Raw genomic sequence first — 19235 nt, forward strand, 5'->3', positions numbered from 1 at the left:
ATAGAGACAGAGAGATAGAGAGAAAGAGAGAGACTCTGCATGTCTGCATGTCTGTGTGTCTGTGCTGAGGAAGAGGAACATCCAATCCTGAGTCAGAGAGCTCGCAGTGGTGTAAGAGATCTCTTGGTAGCCCTCAGTGACTTCCTGGAGACCATTTAGTGCATGTGTATGTGCACACACACACAGGGAGGATCAAGGACATGGAAGGAAGGAGGAAGAAATCAAAGGTTGTGGGGGAGAGCCTGACAAGAGGCCAACTCCTTGTCAACCCCATTTTCTCCCTATCTTGTTGTCCCCCTGCAGATTGCACGAGAGCTGCATCAGTTCACTTTTGACCTGCTAATCAAGTCCCACATGGTGAGCGTGGACTTTCCAGAAATGATGGCAGAGATCATCTCTGTGCAAGTGCCCAAGATCCTTTCCGGGAAAGTCAAGCCCATCTATTTTCACACACAGTGAAGCTTTGGAAGCCTTCATTTTGTCACCCCATCCCACTTCTTTTTTCAGATATCTTCTGCCTGTTTTAACTCTGCACTACTTCTCTGCAGTGCCTTGGGGAATTTCCTCTATTGATGTACAGTCTGTCATGAAGATGTTCCTAAGTCCTCTTTGCTGGGCTTTTTTTCCTCTTTCCTCCTTTCTTTTCTTTCCCTTTCTATCTGACTTTCCCATGGCACTTTCAGACTTTGCTCCCTGCCGTGGCTCTTATCTGTGTTTTGAATGCTGTTGTACTTCTTTAAATCTGTGACGATCCTCCTGTGGTGCGGTGTCAAGTTGTGCTTGTTTATAGCACCGCGCTGTGTGCCAGCCACACAAACATTTACTCACCTCACGCCACGTGAAGTTTAGAGAGCTAAGAGCATCTGGGAAAACACAACAAACAAACAAACACAAACCCAACTTGCTCGGGTTTTTCCCTCTTAAAAAATATGAAAACAAACAGAAATCCCCGAAGAGGCCAACAGTAACTAGAATAAGGTGAAAATTGCAAGCCTGTGGGGAGTCACTGCTCTTTTTCCCCAAACTCTCTCTCCCTGGGAGACTTTATTTTCTGCCAATGGCTATTGCCTTTAAAGGGCAGGGTGACCCCACAGCCGAGGTGGGGGGGGCAGATTTAAGAGAGGACAGAAAGGACAGATGGATCACCAGTACCTGCCCACAGCCTTGGCCCCTGAGGGCAAGACTGCTCAACCGCAGTGTAATTCATGGTACTGAAAAATGTGCTTCTTGTTTGAAAACTTGTCTGTACGTGAATGCCCCCCCCAACTCCTTTTCTCTCTCATCCTCTGCCTCCACCCTCAAATTGACTTTCAATAGCTTTTCTAAGAACTTTGAAATTAATGTTCTCTTTAGCCAAAACTTGGCCACTTCCACTGAAGAATCAGACCAGCGAGAAAGAGAGGAGAGATCTGACCTTTTGGAAGGCCTCATTTCACTCCAGGTTGGCTTTCCCATTTGTGGCCCAGGGAGAAGCTTGGGCTGGAGTCAGAGGAAAAGAAAGTAGTGGCTTGACTGTTCTCTGTCTAGGACACTGAAGATTTGATCCCTCTTTGCCACTACCTTTAAAAGACTTGAAAGGTTTCCGCCTGACTCCACATAGCTGCAAGCACCATCCACCCTCCCTTCAGTGTCTCATGGGCCTGAACTTCACCAGACTGCATTACAGCCGAGGTGGTGAAGCTTGTCCACTTCTCTGGGCATGTTTCCAGACTCTCTGCTAAGAACCCCCACCACCAAGAAGGCTAGCAAGCCAGCAGTCTTGACGTCTATCTCTAGATGCCGGTGGGCTCAAAGACTTCTTACCAAATGTTTCTCATCAACTATCAGATCTCTGGAGCCCTTAGACAAACTGGAAAGGAGGCGTCTATAGGATTGGACAAGCTGGGCGTCTTGCCCTTTGTCCCCCCGAGATGACACCTTCCCACCAAGTAGAGAAACGTCCACTTCCTCCTTCAGAGCAGCTAAAGGGGCTACCCAGAACAGGGTTGAAGAGAAAACTCAATTATCCAGATGGGAAGACTAAAGGCACTAAAACCAGAAACACTGTAATTGCTCTCCTTGCCAGCCAGCATATCCACCTGCAGACGTCATGGGAAGAAGAGAGAAGTAACCAAAAGGAGACTGATTACTAAATCAAAAGTCTTCAGAAGCAAAGTTTAAAGCCAGATGGACACCATCTGGTGAGTTTACTCACCATCCTCCTCTGCTGCTTGATTCTAGGCTCTGACATTGGCCATATTCACTCAGACTCCCCACTTTTATAGCTGCCTCTCAGTCAGAGGAAGTTGAAACATTGAGACTACAGAACCATGGCCTCCTTTGGAAAGGTCTGGTTGGTGTGGCTCCAATGAGCTGCCACTCATGGACTCTGGGTGTGTTCCTGGGACACTGGTTTCATATAGTCCTTTGGCACACTTCTGTTCTGTTGACTTTGTCCCCTAATCATGAGTATAGGGGAATGTCCACCTACTTTCTCATCTTGGCCACTGCCTTCTCACTTAGCTCTTAAATTCATCCGCTAAACTCAAGAAATTAGGAGCCAGTCACCAAGCTGCCCATTTCAGTTGATTCACTCTACTTGTTGAGAAGATAGTTTTTGAGTGACATGATATGATCTATATGGGTTTCCTCCCCTGATTTCTGTTGATATTAATAGCCAAATGAACTTGCAAAACAGCTTCTTTAAATAACAAGGGAGAGGGGAACCTAAGATGGATGAGATACCAATCCAAGACTGCTGTACAAAACTAAAACTGACAGGTTCTCTTTCTGGGGTAGGATAGACAAATCCTGGTTTTCTTTATTATGACACCATTTGGCTTATGTAAGCTCACAGGATCACTTTTAGCTGTTTTAAACAAACAAACAAAAAAACAACAAAACAACAACAACAACAAAAACCACCAGTCTTTTCATTTAAACTAGATTACCCTTTAGTAGTTTCTTTACATCTGTTTTGAAATGATTTTCCTCTGTTGTGGTACCTGGATTCGATTATATCATTCTAATACTTCTCTTTGTAAATACTAGATGATCTCCTTTCCATTTCTCTGGCTATCAGATTTTTCATCTTTATGGATTTACCAATTGTGACTCTTGTCTTTATGAATATATGTTTTTCATTTCTGAAAGCCAAAAATCAGTGAAACAGCAGTGTAATTAAAAGCAGCAACAACTGGATTATTCCGAATTTCTAAATGGCAAGACGAGGGAAAAATGGCTTAAGCAAGCACTTAAGCCTACTGTTTTTGCACTGTTATTCAGTGAGCAAAGGAGATTTTAGCTTGGCTTTGTCTCCCACAGATGAAAGGGGAATTTTTTTTTTTTTGGCCATTGATGTTCCAGCCAGTGTAATTGACAGAAGTCTCATTTTGCATGCACTCTGCTCTACAAACAGAGTTGATGTGGTTGGTACACTGTGCTCACCCATGAAGGATCAGCTGCCCACACTCACTCACCTGGTGAGCTTGAAGATGAGAATCACTCACCAGGCAAGTCATGGGGACTACTTCCAAAGAGTTTGCAGTGTTCAATGGGGATGGAGAGTGAGGAACTGAAAAAGAAGGAGCACCAGGGAGAAAATCCTGTCTTTACTGGGCAGCAGATAGCTGCCAGGGTCACAAACTCTGGTCAAAGAAGAGTCGTGTGGCAGTTTCAGCTCTTGTTCATTAGGCAGCTTGCCCAGGCCTGGCCTCTGAGTTGAAATGGGGGTTGGGTTCTTTGTTCCATAGCTTTTCTATGCCACAGACAGTATCTTTGTTCTTGGAGAGTTCATTATTTTTTTAATGAGAAAGGAATTTTTTGAAGGATTCTGTCATATATCTTTGAAAAAGAAAATCAGTACTACATGTATTTTTATATATGTTCACTGGCACTAAAAAAAAAAAAAAGAAAAAAGAGCTTCACTCTGTCCTTTGGGTAGTTGCTGAGGTGATTGTCCAGTCTGAGAAATAATGTGTTGATGCTAGAGTCCCTCTCTGTCCATATTCTACTTCTAAATGCATATATGCATATATAGCAAGAAGTATTTGTACTATATGAGAAAATAGGTCCACCATCCACATGATACTAACACTACACAAATGACCTAACTTTAAGCATCAAGTAGCTTCTAACTGTTTGCTTCGTTAGGCACAGCACAGACATGGCCTTGCCCTCTTTTCTCCCTTGATATTTGGCATGGCCCAAAGGCCAAAGCCACTCCCTCTACCCGTTTCCAGCCTTGTGCTAGGGTTGCACTTCATAAGACTCTCTTCAGACAGCCCAGTAACTATCCAAGCATGGTTCCCTGCATGGCCCTGGGAAAACAAGAAGTTGACTACTAATTATCCTATGCCAGTTGCTCAGGTGAGAAAGCACTGGGCCAAGGGAGTGGCCTTCATGCTCTACCACCTGTAGGGGGGGTCACGGGAACCAGGAATGCTAAAACACAGGATCAAATCCTAAATATAAAGTCAAAATAAGTCATTTATCATGTGCAATTTCTTGTAAAGGGAAGTTTCTACCCCTATTGCCTTTTATAGGCAGGTCTGTTCTCACCACTAATCTGTTTCAAAAATCTTTGAAAGCAGTTAAAAACAAAAGACAGAAATGAAAGCATCACATTATGTAACCAAAGATTACACTGTATCTGCTAAGATACCAAAATTTTTAGGGCAGGGAGGGAGCAAGCATTAGTGCGTCTTTGGTAAGCTGTCCAAAGACAGACTAAAGGACTTTGCTGGTGACTGACTTTATAAGAGTTTTGTGGGTTCCCCCACATGCAATATACAGGTTTAGAAAGGTGGAAGATAACTTTGAAAAAAAATGGGATTATGGGTCCTTCACTAAGTGATTTTTATAAGCAGAGCTAACTTTCCTTTTCTCTAGTAGTTGCTGAGCAAATTCTTAAAGCTCCATCATTGCATGGTTGGAAATGGAGCTGTCTTGGCCACTGTGTTTGCTAGTGCCAATGTTAGCTTATCTGAAGATGTGAAGCCCCTTGCTGATAAGGGGAGCATTTAAAGGAATAGATTTTGCACTAGAGGGACAGCAGGCAGAAATCCTCATTTCTGCCCACTCTGAATGGCACAAAATAAAGTTCTCTGCAGTTTAAGGCAGAAGGTTGAAATATATTGTAAATGAGTATTTGTATCCATGTTTCAAAATTGAATTATATATATATAGATATAATGTGTTCTGATAGCTTTACCTTTCTCTGCACCTTTATATTTGGTTCCAGGTCATAATTGATACCATGTACTTGTGAGAGAGGCTACAGCTACATTTTGGAAGCTCTCTCAGAGTGTAAAAGACACCTGGGCTGATCAAACAACTGAGATATCTCTGCTCCTATTGGGGTCTGACCCACAGGCCTTGCCAAGGAGCAGAGGAGGGAAAAGGGTAGGGTACATGATGTATTGCACTTTACTAGCCCAAGACAGATGAATGTGTAAAGGGTGGTGGAGTCTCATTGGAACCAACTGGGATTTGGATAGGGAAGGCCCAGAGGTCCACCTAAATGATCAGCCAGTGGCCCTCTAATGGGACCTGAGTGGTTGCAAGAAGGAAGGATATTCTTTGTTCTTCACCATCCTTGTGAGAAAAGGGCAGTTTCCTGCACTTGGGAACCTGGAGCAAGTGCTCCATTTCAAACAATTCATTCACCTACGATTGAGGTGCTTTTGCTACTGGGTGTCTATGTGCTCTAATTCTGGTTTTGATATGTTCTATAAAGATTTTGACAATGAAAATTTGTTTTTCTCTGTTAAAAATTATCAATGTACTAGAAGTAGTATCTGTAGGTACAGGTCCATCTCTGCCCACAGGTAGGGGTGTTTTTCTTCAATTAAGAGATTGACACTGGGGTCTGTTGCTCAGAGCCTCCCAACACTTAACCATCTCTAGGTGAAGGCAGAAAAATCCACATTAGTCACTCTTCATACACTTTAGCTGAGGTAACAAACCATTTGGAATATTCCCACCCCCAAAATAAGTGGTAAATATTTTCATTTAGCAGGTAGAGTCTTACAGGGAAAAATAGCCCTTGACTCAGCTTTGATTTCTCCCCATTAGATTTGTCCAGAACATAGGTAATATGCATTGATTAGTTTCCAGTCCCAATTCAGTATAGCAGGGGCGCTAGTTCCTTTCCTTATCTCACTTGTCTCTTAGCTTTTTATGGAATTAAATGAGAAGCTATGGTCTGAGTGGCCCTTGTGGCCTGAAACAGTTCCCACATTCACGATTCAACAAGGCTGTCATATAGCGACAGATTCCATTAGTCACCAAAAACTGGAACACACACGTGCCCCCAAGGAAAGAAAATTCTGAAATGCTGCTGCTTATTTGGTGGTGCCCTCCTGGGCTAATGCTTCACATTTTGGTACTCTGTTCCCTGCACAGCAGACAGGCCAGGCCTGCAGTCTCTCCCAACCTTAGCCCTTGGTGCTAACTGTCCTGCAGTGAAGTGCCTATAGGGTTGCCCTATCCCATAAATCACTCAGGTGCTGAGAGTAGCCACCATTGGGATGACCAAAGCTAAAAAAAAATAGTCCCTTCACCATTCAGTGACACCTTTCTGCTTTCCCCTAGACTGGAACATTTATTAGGGAGTGCCTCAGACATGACATTCTCTCACTGTCCTTGAGATTAATTTGGCAGCAGGAAGCAGCAGACTATGTCACCGGATGTAAGAATTAATTTTTATGTTAAGGGAAAAAATGTTAATAGAAAGCATCACATAAAGATTTTTTTTAAAGAAACTTTAATTTTGCTTGAAACTTCTTTCGTTGGGGCTTCAGTTCTCATAGAGGCACTTGGCCTCCACTGGGCAGCAGGACCAGCCCCAAGCGCTAGTGTTCTATTCTCTTTTTGTAATCTTGGAATCTTTTGTTGCTCTAAATACAATTAAAAATGGCAGAAACTTGTTTGTTGGAATACATGTGTGACTTCGGGTTTGTCTCTGTCTCTGCTTTCAGAAATGTCATCCATTGTGTAAAATACTGCTTTGCTGGTCTGCCAGCTAAAACTTGGCCACAGCCCCTGTTGTGGCTGCAGGCTCAAGTTATTGTTAACAAAGAGACCAGAGAAAAGCTGCTAATGTCCTCTTATCACCATTGTTAATTTGTTAAAACATAAAACAATCTAAAATTTCAGATGAATGTCATCAGAGTTCTTTTAATTAGATCTTTTTATTGGCTGTCTTTATTGAAGTCAAGAGTTGGTATCATGCCCAGTGGCTTTTTAATGCTACTTTGATTTTCACGTATTTTTAAAAATCTTTCCACAAGGGTTATAAATTTGTCCTGTGTTGACCTTAGCATAGGTTGACCTGGGACCACCAAAATATCAAAAGGTATGGGCTAGAAAGCACAGATGGACAATAGTGGCCCATTACAACTTCTCACCAAAAACCCTGAGCTTGTCAACCAGGAGAAAGCTACACAAAACCCAGCTGCTCACCCTCATTCTTATCCTTTTGGGGGCACAAAATAGGTGGGGGCTTCATGCCCAGTTCTTGGCAAGCTTCAGATAAGGAATGGGCATGTTCACATTCTCACTGCTTTTCAGGAGCCATATCATCCTTGACCACCTACGTAAAATCCAAGCCAGACTTCTTTAGGATTTATGAAAGTTCAAATAAAGACCGCCCCCCCTACTCTCCCACCCCACCCCATCTCCTCACAGTTTGAATACTTAATGCAATCCCACACTGAATTCTGGGCTTGAAATACAGGTCATCAATGACATGTGATATGTTAAGGAATAATAGGAAAGTTCTCTATGTCTCAGTATCTTCATCTGTAATAAGGGTTGTCACAGCACCTCTTTACTGGACTGGGTTGAGGATTCAGTAAGAATGTATATGACCCAGCTGTTGGGCTTATTGCTCTGGCTTTGATCTCTGCTAAAATGCCAGAACCCCTGAGAGAGATCCCACAGTGAGCCATATTTGTCGTTGACCACCTCAGAGTGGATGGATTTCACAAAATTTTCCTGGGAACAGTGCTTGATGGAGGGAAGGAAACAAGAGAGTCTTACAATGTGTGTTTGTGTGTGTTTAAGAAGAGAGAGAGAGAATATAAATGTGGGTTGTGTGTGTAAGTCAGAGCCTGCCTCCAGAAGAGACCCTCTGACCACCATTGCTTAGATTCTCTTCTCTTGGATCTACAGAGAGTGACCTAACAGCCACTCTACTTGGTTTAATTTACCACTAAGCTCCTATCTAAATTGACAAGGTACGTAGCATCCACCATAGGCTTTCTAAGGAGTAGCAAAGCACAGAGGTAGGGGGAAAAGACACCTAGTGAATTAAAAGGAGCCTGGAGGCAGGAGTCCTATATGTGATTTGATCATGGCCATACAGTTAGTGTATAACCAGGATTCTGGCCTGCTGATTCACTGTATGATACTTGGCAACCCTCTGCCCCTTTCTGGACCTTAACGTTCTCATCTGTAAAATGAATGTGTCTGAAGATGTGGAATAGGACTAGATGAGATGGGGAGCCCCTTCCAATCTGGACACCATAGTTCTTGCAAACTACAGCAACACTTCTTAAAATCATAACATAAAGGTAAAAGGAATAGGCCTTCTATTATCCCTAGAACACATTCTTTGAAACTAGAATCCCCATGTTTGTACTCAACAAAAATTTACCAAACACCTAGGGCAGGGGGGTCAAAGCAACAATTGAGTCTTGTGTAATAGATTCTTGTCAACCCCTTGATGGACAGAGATACCACTCAAAAGTAAAATAATTTGTTTACCATTTAGATGATCTCATAAATAGCAGAAATAAGTAGGAATTAAGTCACAGTCCATGCTTCCAGTGAGTTTACAGTCTATTAAATATCTTAAGCCAGGCCAATCTGGGACTTCAACCTATCATCCACCCCAAAGCCTCCCACATCTATCCCTCAGACAAATTGGGCTGGCCCCTGATTTATAATTCCTGCCTAAAAGGGATCGAAGGGCTCTTAGATAGCATCTATCCCAAACTTCATGGACCTGCAGGCAGCATGCCAGGGTGGCAGGGCACCTGAGAATCTCTACATCCCCTAGCACATTGATGTAGAACCTTTGTGAGAGAGCCTCCACTTCTCATCTGTGGTTCCCATGTATACAGCCCAAGGATCTCTACTCCAACTGCAATGCATACTTCACCTCCCACCTACTCCCAGAGGTTTTCTGCATGCCACTGTGGGGAGATGAGAGAAGGAGAGAATTATTGCGGGAGCTGGAGTAGGGACTGTAGAAGCAATGAGAAACATTTAAAAGACACACGGAAGTATAAAATACTAGTTTTCTGAGTTAACAGGCAGATGCACATGATTCAAATCCTCAGATCCTTCAGCCACCATTTTTTAAGGTCACTACTTCCCCTCTTACCTCAACTTCTTTCCCAGGGTGCTTCAAGCAAAGAGAAGACCATTTGCTGAACTTGGCCTGACTGCCAACCAGCAACACTGTATCAAAAAAAGCTGACTTAAGCCCGACTATATGCAAGCATTGCCTCCAATCCCCATTGGGGCACTTCAAATCTCAGACCAGCAAATAGGCCAACAGAGCAAGAAGATGCCATGAGAAGCACATCACTTGCCACCTGGGCAGTGACACTTGTCCCCAAAGAAAACCAGTTTTTTGATGCTTACACAGAGTGCTAAGAGTAGATAATTTAAGGGTTGGACTAATCTTGTGGGAGAATCTCACCACCCCAAAAAATCACAAGGACTCTTCACAGGGCACAGTATCCAATCATCCAATTATTCATTTGTTCTTTCATTTATTCAACAACTATTTATTATTCAATGACAAATGTATAATCACTATGTACCACATGTCAAAACAAGATAGACATAGTCTTTATCCTCATGGAGCCACTAATCTAGTGGGAGAGATAGACAAAGACATAGACAATTATAACATAATGTAATGGGTGCTATGGTAAAGGAAGTGCAAGGTTCTATTGGGGTGCAGAAGAAGTCTGGTCTAGCCTGGTCTAGTGTGAAGGTCAAGGAAGACTTCTCAGGCTGTGACCCAGGTTCAGTGAAGATGGAGCTGAAGGCGGAGAAAAGGGCATTCGTCTTCAGGCAAAAGATAGCAACCCTGAAGGGAAAAGACAAAAAGCTTAGCCTGAGGAAAATGTTTGACAAAGGGCATGGGTATGAGAGAAGAGGGTAGAGCAAGAGGCACAAGCAAAAGCCAGTGAGGCCCATGTTTCACACTGAAGAGTTGAGCATTTATTCCAAGGTTAAAGGGGAGATATAGACATTTTTTTCAGTTCCCAGAACACATGATCTCATCTGAATCTCATTACATCCTGAAGAGGCAAGGCAGGTCAGGGATCAAGTCTATTTTGCAGATTGGGAAACTGAGGCTAAGCATGGTGAAGTGAATGGCCCAAAGGTGGCTCCTAAATAATTAATGGCCCTGAGTCCAACTGGAAGCCCTGACTCTCCTGATTTCCTGTAGCTCCTCACATTAGACCAATCTATCAAAAACCTGGACCTGGTATAATTCTTGGAATGTGTTCAAGATTCTCTGTAGTGACAATATCTACCAACCCACCTATAACTGCCATGGCCTTCCTGAGGTGACACTTACTGACACGAGGTTCCTAGATGGCAGACAGTGCATCCCAGAGATGAGGAGTAGCATCATCTTAGGAGGTAGTGTGGGTTGTGGGAAGCCAGCCAAATTGGTGCTCTATGGGTGTGGGGACTCATTCATTCATCCAAATCGGAAGTCAGAAAAAATGCTGGAGAAGAAGATACAACATTCCACCTTCCTAGAGATGATGATATCTAACTCAGGCCTTGAACAATGAGATTAAATTCCACAGGAGGGAAAGGTAGCTGAGTAGGCAGGAAAGAATATGGCTTCTGCTTTGGGACAAACCAAATAGGAACAAGTGAGGAGTAATAGCTGGAGATGAATCTGGGCTAGGGCCCATTGTGAAAAGCCTGTGTGTCCTGCTAAGAAACTGAATTTTTTCTGTAGGCCATTCTCAGTTGCCACATGTGAAAGATAATGGCCACATTGTGTGGGATACTCTCAAGGGATCCAACAGGGTTATATGCAACTCCTGACACACAGTTATCACTTAGCCCCTTTCTCTATCACTTAAGAAAGCAAATACAAATACAAGTGAGACTGACAGTATTGAAAGGAAAAATCTGAACCTGCTATAGTACAATTTCAAGAAAATTATGCACTAACTTCAATGTTTAAGATATTACCAATGAATTACTTACCACACTTTACAACAGATTACAGAACACCAGTTGGAATAACTAATGATTTTGAAACAAAGCTGTGGCTTAGTTAGTTTTGGGAGTTGGAAGGTATTCTAATGTATATTATATAAGAATGTAATAGAGAATGACATGGAAGTTGACTTAAGGGAATAATAATTAATAATAATAATAATAATAATTAATAATAATAATAATAAAAATGTATTGAGCACTTACTTTGTGCCAGGATGTGCTAAAGCTAAACTCTTTATATTATCTTACATAATCCTTACATTAACCCAATGAGTGAGCACAGTTGCTCCCATTATATAGATAAAGAAACTGAGGCTCTGACCCAACATTACTTCTGGCTCAGGCTCAAGTTTACTACTAAGTAATAAAGCCTGTACTTAAAACGAAAGTTTGTCTTTTTGTCAAAGCCTACAATTTTGATCACTGTACTATATTTTCTTTTCTGAAAGCCTGTTTGATTTTCTCAGCCTTTGCAAAGAGGTCCAAGGAACTCAAAAGCAGGCAATATTATAAATAGGAATAAAGAAGGGACTATATCACAATGGAACTGTCTTCACAACTACCTATTCCAGAAATGACATTGATGTCTGCTGTACATGAGTCTGTGATTTCTGCAAAACAGTCACATCCTCCCCAAACTTCAGATGAGTTCTTTTGGAAGGAAAAATTGCCTTCTCCAGCCCTATCATCTCCCAAGTGTGTTGCCAAGCGTCTTGCTGTCCCTTCTTATCTCTGATTAGAGGTACCTGAGGTGCAGCAGTTCACTGGGTGTGCAAAAAAAAAAATCCCTATAAGCATATTTGTCTATAAAGCCATGCAGGGGGAGGAGCACTGGATCAAGAATCAGGGTACCAACTTCTGCCACTAACCAGCAGGTAAATTTTAGCAAGCCCCTTCCCCTTTCTGGGACATAGCCTCCTCATCTGTAGAGCAAGGGAGATAAAAGCTAGGCTAGTTTCTTCTAGCTCTAACATGCCTTCTTGGATTCTATGAAAGTTTACCTAAAACCAAAATCTTGTCAACCTGGGAATTTCCGGCTTTTTCTCACTCCCAGTTCTATAATCTTATTCTTACATTTTAGAATCGGTGTCATAGAAAAGACTAATGATAGTTTTTTTCCTGCACTTGCAAATGTCCAGACACCAGCCTCCTTGACAACACACCCAATATTGCATTGCTTGTTGTTCCACAACAGCTTCCACCCTACAGCATGTCATCTTGCCTAAGATACCTGTCATTATTTGTGAGAGTATATTTCTGCTAATGCTTCTTGGGTAATTCTGTACCTGGATGATTTTTACATGGGACAAAGACTCTGCTAGATATATCGTCTATCCAGAATAAACATGGGCAACTGTGGCTGCTTAAGGAGACTCTGAGGTGGAGGTGGTATGGACTTTATTAATGGCCTAGGTCAGGAACCAGAGTATAGACAATCCCATTAGATGAACACTAGTGTACAACAGACCAGACAAAAGGCCTCCCTTTGGGAATAGGACAATACATTCTATTAGCCTTTATCCATGTGGTGCCCTTCATATGAAATTTCCCTCTCCAGTTCTGCCTAAGTAAATCCTTCTTACCCATTCAGGCTCAGCTCAAAAGCCAACTCTGGGATTTTTTGCCAATTCCTTCAGCTGGAAATGAGCTCTTTCCTTTAAATTCTGTATTTCTTTCCCTTAAGCCTGAATCACTACTTTGGTTTGCACTTAGTTATAATAGCAACCAATTGTCATTTAAATAGTGTTTTATACCATACAGCACTTTGGTATCAATTTTCTAATTGGAGACTCACATGAGCTCTATAAGGAAAGCCCAGCAGGAATTATTAATATCCCAGTTAAATATGTGATAGGAAGTATTTTTATTTTTGAAGTTGGCTAGAGACTTCTATATTTAGTATGTTTTACTAAATGCCCTGAATGACCCTCCCAATTAAAACAATTAAAATGTAAGATGAAATGGGGGAGGGTATAGCTCAGTGGTAGAGTGCATGCATAGTGTGCACAAAGTCCTGGGTTCAATCCTCAGTACCTCCATTAAAAATAAATAAATAAATAAATAAATAAATAAATAAATAAATAAATAAATAAATAAATAAATACCTAATTGTTCCCCCTCCCAAAAATAAAATCAAATAAAAACCTTATAAAAATGTAAGGTGAAATAATAAAAATAATAATTTAAAATTCATTGCTGAATTAGTATGACAGTAAAAAATCCACAGCCAAAAAGGATGTCAAAGCAGGATCTCTGGAGATAAGTGTCAAAGCCAAATTTTGCCCTTGGGAGTTTTACCAGACCCTGGGAGACTGAGTTTCTACATTGATGGCTTGTAAGAGGTAAGAGAAAATGAGATAAAGACTAAAACTAATCCAGGATGAGGAATCTTGGGAGACTTCCACATAAGGCTGGTACTCTAAAAGGCCACACCCTTAATGTAAGGATGAAAAATCAAATCCGTCTCATAGAAGGAGGTAGATAACAAGGAAATCTCCGGATTTGACCTTGGCACTGGGGATGAGGGGTGCAAATAAGCCTCTCATGATAATTTACAACCATAGGTGGCTTCATATAGTTTGTAGCCCTAATTCAAGATACTTATGAAGTCTGAAAAACTAAAAGATAAGCTCCCAGATCAGCAGTTCCCACAGGTGACTGGCAAAAGCAAATCCTCTATGGAAGAATACAACTTTTATCTAGGCCTCAAAAATTCCTATATATAAAGATTCAAAGAAAATGAACATCTCACAGTCAAAATTTACAAAATACACAAAGAAACAAGACTCACTGAGTAATAGCCTGCAGAAACAACAAACATCACAATCAGACCCACAAACTATAAAATATAAAACCATCACACTTAGAATACAAAATTAACTTTGCTTAAAGTGATTAAAGAGATGTATAAAATGCTTGAAATATAAGCAAGGAACAAGAGACTATAAAGAAAATCAAACATATTAGAAAAAGAATAAAATAGAATCTGTGGAACTAAAAAGTCAAACAGTAAAATTAGATGATAGAGATAGATATATTAAAGAATATAATATATTCAACTGAAGAGAGAATTAGGGAAATGGAAGATGGATGCAAAAAATTATCCATAATGTAGCACAGAATTACAATCAAATGTAAAACATGAGAGGTTAGGAGACCTGAAGGTAGTGTGATAAATCTAATATATACCTGACTAGACTTTCAGAACATAGTCATGAAGTAGGAAAGAATATTCAAAGACACAATAGCTGAGAATTTTTCCATTTATCAACAGTGTTGAAAGACATTCATCTTTAAGACCTACAATCCTGACAAATCTCAAGCTAAACAAATAAATCCACACTAGACACATCAGAGTGATTCTATAAAACACTAAAGAGAAAGAATATTACAAAAGCAGTAAATGAGGGGGAAATGAGAACAAAACTGATTATCTACAAAGAAATAGCCATTACATTTAAGATTAACTTATCAATAATAATAATGGTAACAGAAAGCAGTGGAAAATGAACTTCAATGTACTGAAAGAATTCTCTACCCAGCACAATTATCTCTCAAGTTAAAATAAAGATATTTTTAAGCCAGACCCTCAGTAAAGAAAACTCTAAATGGTGTACTTCAGATATTTGGGGAAAGATCTTGGATGGAAGTTCTGAGATGCAAGAGATAATAGCAAAAATATTCATAAACATGTGGATAAATCTAAACATAGACTGACTATATGCAAAAAATATACAGTGATGTCTAATCTTATGGGAAAATAACAAGATAGAATTAAAGATTTGGTCAACTACTTATGTATTGATAGGGAGTGATTACATTTATAAAAGTCCTTAATTTGCTGAGAAAGAAGATAAAGATATTCATTAAGTTTATTTTTCATCCAGTTGTTTTATTTTTCCAGTTTTATTGAGATATGATTGACATATACCACTGTGTACATTTAAGGTGTACAGCATAATAATTTGATTTTCATAAATTGTGGAAAGATTATCACAGTAAATTTAGTTAACGTCCATCATCTCATATAGATACTAAAAAGAAATTAAAAAATGTTTTTCTTTGTGATGAAAACTCTTAGGGTCTACTTTCTTAACAACTTCCAAATATACCATACTGTAATGTTACTACAGTCATCATGTTGTACCTCACATCTCCCATACTTATCTTATAACTGGAAGTTTGTGCCTTTTGAACACCTCTATCCAATTTCCCCAAAGCCCTAGCCCCTGCCTCTGGTACCCACAACTCTGATGTCTTTTTCTATGAGTTGGTTGTTTTTGTTTGTTTGTTTCATTTTTTTTTTTTTTTTTTAGTTTTCACATATACGTGACATGTATTTGTCTTTCTCTGACTTATTTTACTTAACATAATGCCCCCAAGGTCCATCCATGTTGTCATAAAGGGCAGAATTTCTTTTTTTGTGTATCTATGTAATATTTTATTGTGTATATATATATATATATATATATATATATATATATATATATATATATATATATACCACTCCTTCTTTATCCATTCATCTGTCAATGAACACTTAGGTTCTTTCCATGTCTTAGCTATTGTAAATAACACTGTTATGAACATGCGAGGTGCAGGTATCTCTTCAATATAGTGTTTTTGTTTCCTTTGGCTATATTCCCTCAAGTGGGATTGCCGGACCATATGGTAATTCTAACTTTAATTTTTTTTAACATTTTTATTGAGTTATAGTCATTTACAATATTGTGTCAAATTCCAGTGTGGAGCACAATTTTTCAGTTATACATGAACATATATATATATATTCATTGTTACATTTTTTTTCGCTGTGAGCTATCACAAGATCTTGTGTATATTTCCCTGTGCTATACAGTATAATCTTGTTTATCCATTCTGCATATGCCTGTCAATATCTACAAATTTTGAACTCCCAGTCTGTCCCTTCCCACCCTCCTCCCCCTTGGCAACCACAAGTTTGTATCCTATGTCTATGAGTCTGTTTCTGTTTTGTATTTATGGTTTTTTCTTTTTTTTTTAGATTCCACATATGAGCGATCTCATATGGTATTTTTCTTTCATTTTCTGGCTTACTTCATTTAGAATGACATTCTCCAGGAGCATCCATGTTGCTGCAAATGGCCTTATGTTGTCGGTTTTTATGGCTGAATAGTATTCCATTGTATAAATATACCACATCTTATCCAGTCATCTGTTGATGGACATTTAGGCTGTTTCCATGTCTTGGCTATTATAAATAGTGCTGCTATGAACATTGGGGAATTTCCATACTGTTTTTGATGCTATTGTAAATGGGAATGTTTTCTTTATTTGTTTTCATTGACAAATCATTGTTAGTGTATAGAAACTCTGATTTTTCTATGTTAATTTTCTTTCCTGCAATTTTACTGAATTTGTTGATTAGATATAATTTATTTTGGCAGAGTCTTTAGGATTTTTTATATATAAAATCATGTCACTTGCAAATAGAGACAATTCAAGTTCTTTGTTTCCAGTTCAGATGCCTTTTCTTTCTTTCTCTTGCCTAATTGTTCTAGTTAAGACTCTTAGTACTATATTTAATAGGAGTGATAAGAGTGGGTAACTTTGTCTTGTTCCCACTCTTAGAGGAAGTTTTCAACCTTTCACCCCTGGTTATGACGTTAGATGTGCACTTGTCACATATGGCCTTTATTATGTTGAGGTACATTCCTTCTATCCATAATTTGTTAAGAATTTTTTATCATGAATAGATGTTGAATTTTGCTCATTAACTTTAGACTTTATTAAGTCAAATATCTACATAATATTGTTAAAATAATCAGAAAGTTTGAAAGTCAAAGAATGGAAAAATATATACTAAGCAAATACCAAAGAAAGCTTGTCTATTTATATTAATGACAGACAAAAAAACTATGTGACAATAGCATTACTATATCAAAGATAAGTTTGTGATGATAAAAAGTCCAGTTAACCAGGAAAATAACATCATTTTAAATTTGTATTATGCCTCTCATAACAAAGTCTCAAATATATAAAGCAAAATGTGAAATTATATGAAAGAATTAACAGTCTTGATATCATAGTGGGAGATTTTAGCATATTTCACTCAGGAATTGATAGATTAAGGAGACCAAAAAAATGGTAAAGATATAGAAGATTTGAGCATCAAAATTAAGCAACCTTATTTATTTATTTTTTGGTCATATATAAAGCTTTGGACTCAACACTGGAGAATGCATATTCTTTTTAAGCATGTGTAAAACATTTTTGAAAATGGTCCATGTGCTAAGTCAGGGGTCAGAAAATTATTCAGCCTGTTACCTGATTTCTGTTTTCCTTTTTAAATAGCTTTATATAACTTTATTTGGATATGCCACACATTTCTCTCAAAGAGTATAATTCAGTAGCTTTTAGTATATTCACTGAGTTGTGCATCCGTAGACAAAAATCAATTATGAAACATTTTTATTACCTGAAAAGTAAACCCCACACCTCTTAGCTATCACCCACCAGTCTCTCCATACCCACTCCCTTCAGTCCTAGGCAACCATAAATCTAATTTCAATCTCTATAGATTTGCCTACTCTGGTCAATCCATACAAATGGAAACATAAAGTGTTTGTCCTTTGTGACTGACTTCTTTCACTTAATGTAATGTCTTCAAAGTGCACTCATATTATAGCATGTACCAGTATGTCATTTCTTTTTATTGCCAATTATATTTCATTGCATAGACACAATGCACCCTGTTTACTCAGTCATCAGTTGATGAGCAATTTGGCTGTTCATACTTTTTGGCTATTATGAATAATACTGCTATCAAATTCATGTATAAGATTTTGTGTGGACATCTGTTTTAATTTATCTTGGGTACAAACCAAGGAGTGGAATTGCTAAGTCACATGATAACTCTTTGTTTAACATTTTGAGGAACTGCCAGCCTATTTTCCACAGTTGCCGCAACAGTTTACATTCCCACCAACAGTGTATGAGGATTCGAATTTCTCTACATTCTCACCAGCATCTGTTACTATCTGTCTTTTTGATCATTGCCATTTTGGTAGATATGAAGTAGTATCTCATGGTTTTGATTTGCATTTGCTTGGGGACTAATGATGTTGACCATCTTTTCATGTGTTTGTTGGCCATTTGTATATATATTTTTTTGAGAAACATCCATTCAGATTATTTGCCCATTTCAAATTGGGTTTTTTGTCTTTATATTATAGAGTTGTAATATCCTTTATATACTGTAGATATTAGGCCCTTATCAAATGTATGATTTGCAAAATTGTCCCTTTATTCTGTAGATGTCTTTTCACTTTCTTGATAGTGTCCTCTGAAGTGCAAAGTTTTTCATTTTGATTATGTCCACTTTGTCTCTTACTTCTTTTGTTGCTGTTGCCTTTGGAGTCATATCTAAGGACCCATTACTTAATCCATGATCACAAATATTTATGCTTATATTTTCTTCTAATAATTTGACAGTTTGAGCAGTTACATTTAGTACTTTGATCCACTTTAAATTAATTTTATATATAGTGTAAGGTGGGAGTCTAACCTCATTATTTTGCATGTGGATATCTGGTTGTCCCAGCACCATTTCCTAAAAAGACTATTCTTTTCCCATTGAATTTACTTAGCACCCTTGTCAAAAATTAAGTGACACCAAATACAAAAGTTTACTTCTGGGCTCTCAATTCTAATCTATTGCTCTATGTGTCTGTCCTTATTCAAGTACCACATTCTCTTGATTACTGTGATCCCATTATATCACCATATGGACAGGAATCTTACAATATGCCTTCAGCCAAAGTCTCCTTTATGACTCACTTTCCACTCAACTCTTCTATAGGTCTCAGCGTAAGATATACCCAAATGGCAACTTAATTTGGTTGGTTCCAAGCCCTCATTCATTTTCTTTATCCTTCCTTCACTCTCATTCTTTTCTCTCAATTTGTCTGTGTCCCTTTCTCCTTCCTACCTATCCCTTTCCCTCC

General features: G+C 39.0%; 1 protein-coding gene across 1 annotated transcript in view; it reads left to right on the top strand.

Moving 5' to 3' along the window:
* Nucleotides 1-7136, top strand: part of AR (androgen receptor) — a 194538-nt gene extending 187402 nt beyond the window's left edge. Inside the window, exon 8 of the mRNA XM_032474381.1 lies at nt 304-7136. Coding sequence (XP_032330272.1) covers nt 304-459 — 156 coding nt within the window. The 3' untranslated portion in view covers nt 460-7136. The remainder of the gene's footprint in view (nt 1-303) is intronic.
* The last annotated feature ends 12099 nt before the right edge of the window (nt 7137-19235 follow it).

The sequence above is a fragment of the Camelus ferus genome, chromosome X (genome assembly GCF_009834535.1).
Source record: "Camelus ferus isolate YT-003-E chromosome X, BCGSAC_Cfer_1.0, whole genome shotgun sequence".
NCBI lineage: Eukaryota > Metazoa > Chordata > Mammalia > Artiodactyla > Camelidae > Camelus > Camelus ferus.